Raw genomic sequence first — 13,964 nt, 5'->3', positions numbered from 1 at the left:
AAAGGACAAAAATAGAGAACATGGTCTGTGTGGAGGAGTGTGCGCAGCTGAACTGTTATGCATTTGCAACAATGTTGCAGACATATAGAATGAGATGAATACTGCAAAAGATAAATCACTAGCTAGGTTGAAAATATAACGTTACATATTTTCAACCTAGATAAATCACACAGGGTTGTCCAAAAGTTCTAAGGATTTTCGCACGTCAGGTTTTCCCGCACGTGCCACATGTGGTTCCCATAGCAACCATAAAATGGCATCAACAAGATAACTGCTTTCTGTGACAATGACAAATCCAGGTATGTCAATTTTAGGTTTACTTTGATTTCCGTCTTGAATCAAAGACTGTTTTCAGAAATTCAGGATTGCAAACTACAGCAGATTTAGCTAGCTAACGTGAAGTTATATAGAGATGGCTTTAGTTAGCTAGTAACGTTAGTTAGCTAACGTTAGCTAATTTAGTAGTTATGCTATACTGTAACGCGTTAGTAGCGTAGCTAACTTTACTGTACATCTTAAAGTTACAACAAGCTGGACCTAACCTTCAGCAATTCAGCAAATCATTCACTGGTTCACAGTCTTTGGTGGCCTTTGGTGCACAATCATTTATTTACAATAAATAAAATGCTAAATCGGCTAAAACAGTTCTGTTTTGTGTAATTTACAGCTAGTAGTGCCATCATGTGGTCATGGCCAGAAATGCAACCCTCTGTACTGTAATGTAAATTATATAGCTCGCCTGTAAAATGTGTTAAGATTAAGGCCAACTCTCCCAGACCCCCACCTTATCCCTTTCAATGTCTGTGCTGTTCTTTAGGCAGCCATAAACCATTCAAGGCACCGACTCCTCCTGTCATTGGTAAAGTGAGTCACCATAGCATTGACCTGAGCTGGGAGACAGAGGAGAATGAACCACGGACGGGCTCACCAGAGAAATGGACCCGCTTCTCTGTAGAAGAGATGGACCCCAAATCCCACACATATGGGACTATCTATGTGTGAGTATAAGCTATTCATAGATTACATCCTATGGGCCTAGAATAATATCTAATTCTAATTGACATAATCTAAGACTAGGCTTAACTGTGCTTTTGGCTCATCACCAGTGGGTACAGCAGTCACCACACTGTAGAAAGTTTGGAGCCCAGCACGTCCTATAAGTACAGACTGAGAATCACAAGACCAACTGGGGAGTCCCTCTACAGCCCGGCTGTGTCTGTCTCTACCACACGTGAGTATACTGTACATAGCACTCTTTCAGTTGACATATCTGCTTTATCAAAATTATATTTATGTTCTTTGACATCTATATAATGTCATCCAGGTGAGCCTATGAGTGGGAAGAACCTCCATCGTGCTGTCAACATGAATGATGAGGAGGACATGACCAGAGTGTTGGAGTCTGGGTGAGCAATGAGCAGATGGACTATAGGATAGAATTTTGAGATACTCTTATGGTTAATGTCATGCTTTATTTCTCTCCAGGACAGTCAGTGTGAACGTCAATGACAAACACGGCTTCACTCCTCTCATGGTGTCTGCACAGAAAGGCTTTGCCAGGTAAAACCTTACAGGGCGAGTCTTGCTCACCAAGCTCTCCTAGTAATGGAATAATGTCACCATTATGCTTGAAACCTTTTCTATGAACTTGGATCTTTTTCAGACTGGTTCACAAATTGGTAGAACACGGTGCAGACGTGAATATGAAGAACGGTAGTGGGAAAGACAGGTGTGCAAACACATACAGTATTATGTACCTTGCCTTTGCAAATAGACTTCTACTGTATTTGCTCACATTTACAGTACAAACGTTGTGGGTAAATGAACAATGGGTTTGTGATTGACCATTTACTGTGTCTATGTCAGTCTGATGCTGGCATGTTTCTTTGGCCACCTGGACATAGTGAAGTACCTGAGGAGATTTGGGGCCACGTGGCAGTCCCAGGACATGGGGGGCTGTACCCCCCTCCACTGGGCAGCTGACGGAGGACACCTTGCTGTCATAGCCTACATGATCCAGGATGGCTGTGAAGTAAGACTGGTGTCAGCATTTATGAGCTTTATAAGCTGGCCATGTCTGAAATTGCACTTTATTCCCTACTGTACATGTAAAGTGCACTACTAAAAATAAAAATAAATTGTACTTGTAAAAAACTTTTTACCCATTTCGTGATATCCAATTGGTAGTTACAGTCTTGTAAGAGAGCCATGCGTCCTCAGAAACACGACCCTGCCAAGCCGCACTGCTTCTTGCGAGGCCAGCCACACCAATGTGTCGGAGGAATCACCGTACAACTGGCTACCGTGTCAGCATGCATGCGCCCGACTCCCCACATGAGGCACTAGAGCGCGATGGGACAAGGACATCTCAGGTGGCCAAACCCACACCCTAACCCGGACGACGCTGGGCCAATTGTGCACCGCCTCAAGGGTCTCCCGGTCGCGGCCGGCTGCAACACAGCCCGGGATCGAACCCGGATCTGTAGTGAGGCCTCTAGCACTGCGATGCTCCACTAAAGTGCACTACTTTTAACCAGAGCCTTAGTTTCCTTATCAAAAGTAAAAGACTAAAGGGAGTGAAAGAGTTCTAATTTTGAGGCTAAAATGCATGTTGATTGTTGTCTCAGTTGAACGTTAGGGACACCGTGTCCCACTGGACTCCTCTGATGAGGGTGTCAGCGGTCAGTGGGAACCCAGCGGTGGCCTCTCTCCTCATCAGAGCCGGGGCTGATGTCAACACCAGGGACAAGGATGGCAAAACACCACTTATGGTACACTTCACACTCTTCCCAAACCTTTGTTGTGCCACTCATGGTGCAAACTCAGCAAGACCCCTTAGGAAATAGGACATGGGACAGGAAAGTTGATAGAGGACAAGGCAAGCAGTCAATATAACGAGTGTGTCTGCTAGGTGGCAGTGTTGAACAACCATGAGGAGCTGGTGCAGCTGTTGTTGGACAGTGGGGCCGACCACGATGTGAAGAACGAGGTAATGACAACTTACAGCATGGGTTCTGTTGCAATTAGAGCAATTTAAATCATTCTGTAATTGACTGATATTTTTGTGTTTGTAGTTTGGGTCAGGGGCAGCTGAAATGGCAAAGGCCTTTGGAAGAGAGGTAATGTATTTCTCCATATCCATTACTGTTGTGTTATATGCTACTGTTATAGTGAATATATGAGCAAATGTTGATTATCATTTTTCCCCCCTCCAGAATATCATCAGTTTATTAGAAGGACGGAAGAGTATAGTCAGAGATGGTATAGTCCATTATTAAAGAGTATAGTCAGAGATGGTATAGTCCATTATTAAAGAGTATAGTCAGAGATGGTATAGTCCATTATTAAAGGGCTTTGGTGGACAGCATTATTATTCTAATAGCTTTATTACTGTTGTTTATTTATTAACATATTGTGTGTATGTGCTGTATCTTAATAAACCTGTATTTTTATCTGGATATTTGTTTTGTATAACAAAACATGTATACATATACTGTATACCAATTTGTAAGGATGAATGAAATAATAAACCATTAAGAATTCCCTCAAGACCCAAGGGATTGACTTGGTTTCGCTATACCGTACAGATACAGTGAGCACCAAACGTATTGGGACAGTGACATTTGTTGTTGTTTTGGCTCTGTACTCCAGCACTTAGGGAAAATTCACTTACAGTACCAGTCAAAAGTTTGGACATACCTACTCATTCAATAAAAAAAAAATTCAAAGGCATTTTTACTATTTCCTATATTGTATAATAGTCGTGAAGACAACACTATGAAATAACACATATGGAATCATGTTGTAACCAAAAAAGTGTTAAACAAATCAAAATATATTTTATATTTGAAATTCTTCAAAGTAGCCACCCTTTGACTTGATGACAGCTTTGCACACTCTTGGCATTCTCTCAACCAGCTTCACCTGGAATGCTTTTCCAACAGTCTTGAAGGAGTTCCCATATATGCTGAGCACTTGTTGGCTGCTTTCCTTCACTCTGCGGTCCAACTCATCCCAAACCATCTCAATTGGGTTGAGGTCGGCTGATTGTGGAGAAGGTCATCTGATGCAGCACATTCACTCTCCTTCTTGGTCAAATAGCCCTTACACAGCCTGGAGGTGTGTTTTGGGTCATTGTCCTGTTGAAAAACAAATGATAGTCCCACTAAGCGCAAACCAGATGAGATGGCGTATTGCTGCAGAATGTTGTGGTAGCCATGCTGGTTAAGACGCACAAATATCATACCCCCCCACAAAAATGATAACCTCCCCTTTTATTGTAATGGGGGTATGATATTTGTGCGTCTGTAACTTTCTCACTCATTATTATTCATGATTCATTCAGGACTATCCATAATCATGGTAGCAACCACATTAATGTAGAAGTGTTTAGAAGCATATTCGATTCTTATTTACAATAAAAATGACAATACATTATTTACCATTCATTTCTATTGGGCACAAAATTATCTGAAACACAACCAAAACAAACTACAAACTTGTTGGATGCATTTGCTGAGTCACAAGCCTGATGTAGTCATTGCGTGTTATGAATATGTCCACAACCACTAAGCTTTTGACGACTTTAATACACATATACTGTAAGTGAATATGTCCCAATACTTTTGCTCTCCGAAAATGGGGGGACTATATAGAAAAAGTGCTGTAATTTCTAAATGGTTTACACGATATGGATGAAAATACCCTCAAATTAAATCTTACAGTCTGCACTGAAACCTCATAGTCCTTAGTATCATTTAAAATCCAAATTGCTGGAGTACAGAGCCAAAACAACAAAACATGTGCCACTGTCCCAATACTTTTGGAGCTCACTGTGTCTGATTAAACATCATCCTGCAAGAGGGAGTCAGAGATTTCACATTGCTGTGCAAATTAGTCATGTATTATTATTTGTAATAAAATGTTTAGTGTTAAGTCATCTGCCTACATTCACCTGTACAGTCAGCAAAATAAGTGCAAATATATCAAATGAACAGCAATAGAGAAACCTCATTTGACTCTGCAATGTCAATGTTCAAGTACTCCAACTGCCCCAGAATCACAGCTTTTTACCATAATCCGCATTCCTTGAGGAGTTTAATAAAACACACATGTTTTATTGAACAGGAGAAACCATCACTTTATTGAACAGGATAAACCATCGCTTTATTTAGGTTCTAACTGCTCTTGTAAAAAATAAAGCATAAAAGAAAAGAAACATGATTTCTGACAGATACTATATTTACACTAACTGTACAATGGCTAGTCATTTGAAAATGTAATAGTTATACCCCAAAAAATACAGTACATTTGTAAAAAGCAACTTTTACACAGATGAACAGACCTGAAGATCTTCCAAAACTGACAAATGCTGACATCAGACAGCAGTATATCTACATCTGTAAAACTGTAACACATACAGTGCTTACTAAAAGTGTAAATGCAACTATGCAATGAACTTCTGATGCAAGTCCAATGTAAGTAGTGCATTCCACAATATTGAGCGACAAGACGTATATTGCATATGCAAACACACACATATGCATCCATTTAACTAAAGCACACCAGTACTTTGGTGATGACCCACTACATTGCAGACCAGGTTTGATATTTTGTTTTACACCTACAATAATGCAACCATATGTGTCCCTGTTTTACTGCTGTACTGACTGCTTTTACGTGTAAAAGTTCCCATCTGTTGAAACAATCTTATGAGTAGTTATGAGAGTGAGGTCATAACTGCATATGGAAAGCGTGCTCTCACACACGCGCGCACCCCCCCCCACCCCCCACCCCGTGCCATACCAGAGGACTGAGCAGTATGAGGAACACTCTTACTCAGCATTCATCAAAGCTATGTTTAATGAAACATTGTGACCAAGACATTATGCACCCAGTCTCTACTTTCATTTGGACATTTTAATGTACTGGAAATCTAAAAGTCCACAAATTGTTGGTCAAGTTTAAAGGGACAAAAACTCAACACTCAATACAGGTATTGGGAGTATGTCCTGTAATAGACTGTAATATTTCAATGGACAAATTAAACTTAATGGGAGTCTTGAAAACTTCAAAGGAGATTTGCATACCAATGTGTGACACCAAGCTCCAATATCAAATGAATAGTGATAAATATGTCAAGTACTGGGAATTACCTCATAAACCAAACCACTTGGCCATACTTTTGTCTGAGTGAACTTTGAAAATACAGAAATGAATAAAACATCGGTTGGGTTTGGACTGTTCACAACACTGAAGTCATCCTGACACTACAGCATCAAGTGAGTTAAGATAGTTCATGTAGCACGCTCCTCCACAAGCCCGGTTATATTGCATTATTTGGTGTTGCTGTAATTCTCTGAAACCCGGCAGGGTCAGGTCATATCACACTCCTTGCTCCGCTGGGAGCATTACGTATTGCACAACTGCCAGCAAATACTCCAAGCTGTGTGTAAGAGAGTTGATTATTTAGTGAAGTAGTGAATACAGCATATCCTTCAAGTTTGTGGTCCTAACATGAACTAATAAGGGTATGTAAGAGCCCAACACCATTTGTCAATTAGTAAACGTGTTCAAGTTTGCCAGTGGAGAAAAATTACAAGGTTAGATATACTGTTCTTTGGGGTAGTTCTGTAATTGGGTCCAATACCCTGCCAATTAAAATATTAGGGTATACAGTTGAAGTCAGAAGTTTACATACACTTATGTTGGAGTCATTAAAACTCGTTTTTCAACCACTCCACAAATTTCTTGTTAACAAACTATAGTTTTGGCAAGTCGATTAGGACATCTACTTTGTGCATGACATAAGTAATTGTTCCAACAATCGTAAACAGACAGATTATTTCACTTATAATTTACTGTATCACAATTCCAGTGGGTCAGAAGTTTACATACACTAAGTTGACTGTGCCTTTAAACAGCTTGGAAGAAGCTTCTGATAGGCTAATTGACATCATTTGAGTCAATTGGAGGTGTACTTGTGGATGTATTTCCAGGCCTACCTTCAAACTCAGTGCCTCTTTGCTTGACATCATGGGAAAATCAAAAGAAATCAGCCAAGACCTCAGAAAAAATATTGTAGACCTCCACAAGTCTGGTTCATCCTTGGGAGCAATTTCCAAATGCCTGAAGGCACCACGTTCATCTGTACAAACAATAGTACACAAGTATAAACACCATGGGACCAGCCGTCATACCGCTCAGGAAGGAGACGTGTTCTTTCTCCTAGAGATGAACGTACTTTGGTGTGAAAAGTGCAAATCAATCCCAGAACAACAGCACAGGACCTTGTGAAGATGCTGGAGGAAACAGGTAGAAACATATCTATATCCACAGTAAAACGAGTCCTATATCGACATAACCTGAAAGGCCGCTCAGCAAGGAAGAAGCCACTGCTCCAAAACCGCCATAAAAACGCCAGACTACAGTTTGCAACTGCACATGGGGACAAAGATCATACTTTTTGGAGAAATGTCCTCTGGTCTGATGAAACAAAAATAGAACTGTTTGGCCATAATGACCATCGTTGTGTTTGGAGGAAAAAGGGGGAGGCTTGCACGCCGAAGAACACCATCCCAACCGTGAAGCACGGGGGTGGCAGCATCATGTTGTGGGGGTGCTTTGCTGCAGGAGGGACTGGTGCACTTCACAAAATAGATGGCATCATGAGGCAGGAAAATTATGTGGATATATTGAAACAACATCTCAAGACATCAGTCAGGAAGTTAAAGCATGGTTGTAAATGGGTCTTCCAAATGGACAATGACCCAAAGCATACTTCCAAAGTTGTGACAAAATGGCTTAAGGACAACAAAGTCAAGGTATTGGAATGGCCATCACAAAGCCCTGACCTCAATCCTATAGAACATTTGTGGGCAGAACTGAAAAAGCATGTGCAAGCAAGGGGCCTACAAACCTGACTCAGTAACACCAGTTCTGTCAGGAGGAATGGGCCAAAATTCATCCAATTTATTGTGGGAAGCTTGTGGAAGGCTACCCGAAACGTTTGACCCAAGTTAAACAATTTAAAGGCAATGCTACCAAATACTAATTGACTGTATGTAAACTTCTGACCCACTGGGAATGTGATGAAAGAAATAAAAGCTGAAATAAATCATTCTCTCTACTATTATTCTGACATTTCACATTCTTAAAATAAAGTGGGGATCCTAACTAACCTAAGACAGGGAATTTTTACGAGGATTAAATGTCAGGAATTGTGAAAAACTGAGTTTAAATGTATTTGGCTAAAGTGTATGTAAACTTCCAACTTCAACTGTATATGAATAAAGATCATGTATGAATACAAAGATCACGTAACAGTCAATTCTCAAGTACGTGTCCATTCTAAACAATTCCCTTGCTTTTGCACTGAATTGGATTAGTCGAAACACACCTCAATTGATACGTCCAACATGTCAGTCAACACCGTTTCTGATTATGAAGTGAGTGGACGCATTTGAATGTAAAAGCAGTTCTTATTAATGATAAACTGAACAAAAATTCCCAGTCCCTAACACTGCTGCTTAGTGAGTTACAAGTTACTCTCAAAGTGTTCCATGCAGTGCTCTGTTTCCCTTTAACTTTAACCCAATCTGTGTTTCTCTCTTCGATTATTCTAGGAACTTCACAGGATAAAAATAAAATACTTTTTTTCAGTATGTCTCTCCTTAACTGTATATTTAAAAACATACCCTCCATTATATGGCAAACTGGTCTTCTGATTTTGCTGGGGGTAAAAAAAAATTATCACCAACAGCGATCCAAGTCTCAATATGCTACTGTCAATAGGGTCTACCAGAGTGCACTGTGCACACGGTAATAATAAATATAGACATTAAATAGTTCATTTGTACCTGAGCGAGGACAACAAAAGCAGAGGTACAGCACCAAGGTTTGAAGTCAGTCTCCTTTCCCTAAAACTCTGAGACACTTTCAAAGTTGCAAAGGTCTGGTATTCTTGTAGTGCAAATATGGGTCTCCATCCATAGAGCGCTCCACTTTTCCATTCCATCAGATCTTCGTTGAGATCAGCGGTCAAAATGATGAGTCTTTGGCAGTCTCGGGGGTTGTATGGGTGCAGGTCTGAAAAGTGAAAAAAGCACAAGTGAATGAAATGCAGAGCAAAGATTACATAAAAAAAAGAAACAACAACCACTCCTCATAAACCTATCAACTTTGTGCCAGCCAGGCCACCGTAGCACAGACCTGTTCAGTTGTGGATTGGTGAGCAGGGGTCTGGGTACAGTGGGGATGGGGATAGGGATGGGTCCAGGGAGGCGAACCCCTACCACCGAGGTGCTGCGTCCCACCCGAGCCCTCCTTCCCAGAGGGTCTGCAGGCAGGGGCTTCTGGGGTGGACTGGGTTTCTCACAGTCCTAGGAACAATAAACCAGAAGTTGAAGAGTAGTGTTGGTACTGAAACCTCACTAGAGGGCACTGTGTTATAGTGTGTCACCAACATAAGGTAGGCTCTGTACAATGCAGGTCTGTAGCCACCACTGTAGCAGTTCTCTCTGGAAGTTTAACTAAACGATGTGTCATCATGTGTTACTAATCTAAAACGGGGAGGGGAGGGTGAGGTAATGACAAACATCTGCTAGCAGCATCCCAGCTGCTCTGTACAGTTTGTAGGGAGGAAAGGGAGAAACCTTGAGCAATACTCACAAATAAGTGCCAAGTTTCAGCAAACACCAAATGCAAAGCATTTAGAGAACTGAATGAAGTGTAAAAACATTCATCCATGTTGTTGTGAAACCACCGAAATCACTGTCACATATTAAGAGTGGAAAGTGTGTCCTAAACTAAATGAGTTTGTAGGGACTTCCAGCTCTGTAATGTTTTATGTGTCAGTGTCAGCAACTGCCTGAAGGTGATTTATACCGACAATGCTTGAAATGTTTTGTTCCACTGATGTGAAATAATATTGTTCCATTATGTGAGTGGTTTGAACATGGCTGCAGTAGGCAAAGTAGTGGGGTTATAGTAGCACCTAAAGACATGACATTAGTGTTGTGTTCGAGACTACCTAAAGCGAGACAGGACCGGAGCAAATCGAGTCAAGACCAAGACCGGAGGGAGGCGAGACTGAGTCAAAACCGAGACCGGAAGGGGGACAAGGGACCAGAAAAAGTCAAATTCAAGACCATGATTGTAATTTTGTCAAATCGTCACTGTAATAAGAGTTCACAATGCCCAGTATATCTGTGTTCATATTTCAGAAGAACATGTGGATTCTTAAGACATTCAGAATGGTGAAGAAATGCATACTGAGGGCAAATAGAGCCACTCTACAAATTATTACTAACCCAAACACAGTGGGGAACAATGAGGGCCTTCTACGCCTTCAGAGAAGGGCTAAGGATTTATAAAATAATAATAATAATTCAAATTATATTATTATTTTCAATGATGTTCTGATTTAATCTCTTCAATTTTTATTGGAAAGGAAAGGGTTAGCACTGAAGAGAGAAAAAAATATCCAATCAGGATTTTTTCTTTGTTTGCCTCTGGGGAGATTAATCTAGCTAGCTAAATCAGTCATTGGCTAGGTCATCAGAAGCTAGATAGAAGGCATCTGCCATTCAACCAAAGATTTTTATAACTGAACCAAGATAGACTACAGCCCGTTGTTTCAAATGGGAACAAATGAGTCATAGTGGGCAGAACGAGCAAGGAGGTGGGCAGAGCCAAGCACGAGCTAGCGAGATCCTGTTGGCGCGTTGTAGTAGATATTTGAATATTTCCTTTAGGGAACTCCTACTCTGTAAAGTGCCCATGTGCAATAACGCAATTCGCCTTTGCACTCCTTCCAAACACTCCTTTTTAAAAACTTTAGCAAAGGGTAAAGTCTACAAACCTCTGTTCATAACATATTCTAGTTCGTGAACAGAAAACTGTATTCAGATTGATAATGAGAATATTAGCAGAATGTCGGCCAAAATCCATCTTGTTTCATCTTCTCCCACTGCCTGACACTTGGCTTCCTCTCACTACCATGTTTGGTAGTGGAAACGCCAAGCGGATGCTTCACATTTATACATCCGTGAAATATCTGTCTCATTGTTCTGTGATTCAACTGTATTAGGACATCATTTTGGAGTGACAGTGGAATCAACCAATCACATTTTGTCTTGTAAAGGGTGGCACTGTTTTTACAAAAAAACGTATGGAAACTTCTGCCTTCTCAAAGGCCAACAAGTCACTGTAGCAGGTGTTATCAAAGAGGATGTTTTTGCTAATTTGTTAGCTTCTCCCTTTTCAAGAATAACTTTCAACAAAAAGTTAAGATTCAAATTATCATCATCTGGTAAGTGGAACTGTGTTTTTTATTGGAACTCGTATGCTGTTGTTAGCCATCTCTTTGAAAGTAACTTGTGTGTGAAACATTGTTGCATTTAAACTTTAGGTCACCTGTTAGTTTGTGTGCTTAACATGAAATGTTTTTTGCAATGGGAAGTAATAGTTTCGATTGAGAAATTTTGATTAGGAAATGCTTAGCCTAATGGTGTTTTTGTATTCTTATGATTGGGACCTACTGGCTTATTATGTAAGTCAATGGACTGTTTATCCTTTAACATCATGCTGTGTGTGACTGCTGTCTTTCCATCGGCCCTATGCAGTGGTGTAGTGGTCCTTTAACATCATGCTGTGTGTGACTGCTGTCTTTCCATCGGCCCTATGCAGTGGTGTAGTGGTCCTGTAACATCATGCTGTGTGTGATTGTCTTTCCATCGGCCCTATGCAGTGGTGTAGTGGGTCCTTTAAACATCATGCTGTGTGTGACTGCTGTCTTTCCATCGGCCCTATGCAGTGGTGTAGTGGTCCTTTAACATCATGCTGTGTGTGACTGCTGTCTTTCCATCGGCCCTATGCAGTGGTGTAGTGGTCCTTTACATCATGCTGTGTGTGACTGCTGTCTTTCCATCGCCCTATGCAGTGGTGTAGTGGTGCTTTAACATCATGCTGTGTGTGACTGCTGTCTTTCCATCGGCCCTATGCACTGGTGTAGTGGTGCTTTAACATCATGCTGTGTGTGACTGCTGTCTTTCCATCGGCCCTATGCACTGGTGTAGTGGTCCTTTACACCATGCTGTGTGTGACTGCTGTCTTCCATCGGCCCTATGCAGGGTGTAGTGGTCCTTTAACACCATGCTGTGTGTGACTGCTGTCTTTCCATCGGCCCTATGCAGTGGTTGTAGTGGTGCTTTAACATCATGCTGTGTGTGACTGCTGTCTTTCCATCGGCCCTATGCAGTGGTGTAGTGGTGCTTTAACATCATGCTGTGTGTTGACTGCTGTCTTTCCATCGGCCCTATGCACTGGTTGTATGTTTGGGGTGCCGGGAGAAGTGGATATACTCAAATTTGGACCAAAATTTCCCAGCGAAGGGAAAAAAAGTGGCTATATTGTATATACCTGGGTAGCATCCACTACACCACTGGCCCTTTGTGTTTTACAAAATGGCACTCCTACGCTGGTATTACCGTTGCTGTTATTTCAGTATTAATAACCTGTCACACACTGAAGACCTAGGTCCAATAGGCTCGTCACTGCGCAAACATGTCTCGATATAAAGACTGTTCAGGTATTAATGTATCAAGAAAGGAGTGTATATATTTGACCTGGTGAAGGGGTTTTATGGGCTGACTGAATGGAAGCTGATCATTTTGTTTTTTACTCTGCTGGTCTCGGAAAAAATGAGGAGTCCTCACTGTCCGAGACAGAGTCAAGAACGAGTACAAATGTATCCAACGAGACAAGACCGAGACTCTCAAAATTTGATATCAAGTACTACAACACTGCATGACGGGCTGCGTTTCAAACTCAAAGTAACGGCCATAATCCCCGCGGCCATATGGTCGTCGGTCCAAATGATTAGCTAAGCAAGGGAACTTTGCAACGTAAGCCCCTCAGCACTCGTGTTTAATGGAATTTGTGAGTGTACAATTATGATCACTTTGCGCCTTAAACACCCCATTATTCAATTCGCAATGATTGTACATCTGCTAAGAAAGGTCCGACAAAACTTAAAACCTCAACGTCAATATGAAGTCAACATACAAGTGTAAGTAAAAAACGAATGTAAATACGTTTGAAATTGTGCTACTAATGCACTGTAACGCTCGTCGGAAGGATGAGACCAAGGTGCAGCGTGGTACGTGTTCATGATTCTTTATTAAATCCGAACTCCAAACAAAGCAACAAAAGAACAACGAACGTCACGTTCCATAGGCTACGCAGAGCTAACAAAAAACAACATCCCACAACCTAAGGTGGCAAAACAGGCTGCCTAAGTATGATTCCCAATCAACGATAGACAGCTGTCCCTGATTGAGAACCATAACCGGCCAAAACATAGAAACACAAAACCTAGAAATAAAGAACATAGAATGCCCACCCAAATCACACCATGACCAAGCCAAATAGAGATATAAAAAGGCTCTTTAAGGTCAGGGCGTGACAGTAACCCCCCCAAAGGTGCGGACTCCGGCCGCAAAACCTGAACCTATAGGGGAGGGTCTGGGTGGGCATCTATCCGCGGTGGCGGCTCTGGTGCGGGACGTAGACCTCGCTCCACCTCTGGCTCACCCCACTTTGGTGGTGCCTCTGGTGCGGGGACCCTCGTGGCCGACCCCGAACCCTCTCCACAGGCCCCGGACTGGGGACCCTCGTTGCGGGCCCCGGACTGGGGACCCTCGTTGCGTGCTCCGGACTGGGGACCGTCGCTGGAGGCTCCGGACTGGAGAGCGTCGCTGGAGGCTCCGGACTGGAGAGCGTCGCTGGAGGCTCCGGACTGGAGGCCGTCGCTGGAGGCTTTGTGCGATGACTCATCACTGGAAGCTTCGTGCCATGGATCATCACTGGAGGCTTCGTGCCATGGATCATCACTGGAGGCTTCGTGCCATGGATCACCACTGGAGGCTTCGTGCCATGGATCACCACTGGAGGTCTGGAGAGCA

At 42.1% G+C, this 13,964-nt stretch overlaps 2 protein-coding genes across 2 annotated transcripts in view; one reads left to right on the top strand and one right to left on the bottom strand.

The window, feature by feature from the left end:
* The first annotated feature begins 115 nt into the window (after window positions 1-115).
* Window positions 116-3,506, top strand: fank1 (fibronectin type III and ankyrin repeat domains 1). The gene is made up of 10 exons (XM_070434960.1): window positions 116-299; window positions 818-998; window positions 1,107-1,231; window positions 1,325-1,406; window positions 1,486-1,560; window positions 1,664-1,729; window positions 1,867-2,032; window positions 2,628-2,771; window positions 2,912-2,989; window positions 3,075-3,506. Exons 1-10 carry the CDS (start codon window positions 287-289, stop codon window positions 3,180-3,182), a joined length of 1,038 nt encoding a protein of 345 aa, XP_070291061.1. The 5' UTR covers window positions 116-286; the 3' UTR covers window positions 3,183-3,506.
* Window positions 3,507-6,936: 3,430 nt separating this feature from the next.
* LOC111952061 (disintegrin and metalloproteinase domain-containing protein 12) overlaps window positions 6,937-13,964 on the bottom strand; it is a 144,005-nt gene continuing 136,977 nt past the window's right edge. Inside the window, 2 exon segments of the mRNA XM_023970514.2 lie at window positions 6,937-9,087; window positions 9,211-9,380. Coding sequence (XP_023826282.1) covers window positions 9,033-9,087; window positions 9,211-9,380 — 225 coding nt within the window. The 3' untranslated portion in view covers window positions 6,937-9,032.

Source organism: Salvelinus sp. IW2-2015, linkage group LG25 (genome assembly GCF_002910315.2).
Source record: "Salvelinus sp. IW2-2015 linkage group LG25, ASM291031v2, whole genome shotgun sequence".
NCBI classification, from domain to species: Eukaryota; Metazoa; Chordata; class Actinopteri; order Salmoniformes; family Salmonidae; genus Salvelinus; species Salvelinus sp. IW2-2015.
The sequence above is the reverse complement of the archived record's forward strand: the minus strand, read 5'-3'. Positions and strand labels throughout refer to the sequence as shown.

What these genes read in the sequence shown, in the direction of transcription:
- fank1 (XM_070434960.1), top strand. An exon ending in AACGGTAGTGGGAAAGACAG is followed by an intron (nt 1,730 to 1,866) that starts GTGTGCAAACAC and finishes TGTCTATGTCAG; the next exon opens with TCTGATGCTGGCATGTTTCT. An exon ending in ATGGCAAAACACCACTTATG is followed by an intron (nt 2,772 to 2,911) that starts GTACACTTCACA and finishes TGTGTCTGCTAG; the next exon opens with GTGGCAGTGTTGAACAACCA.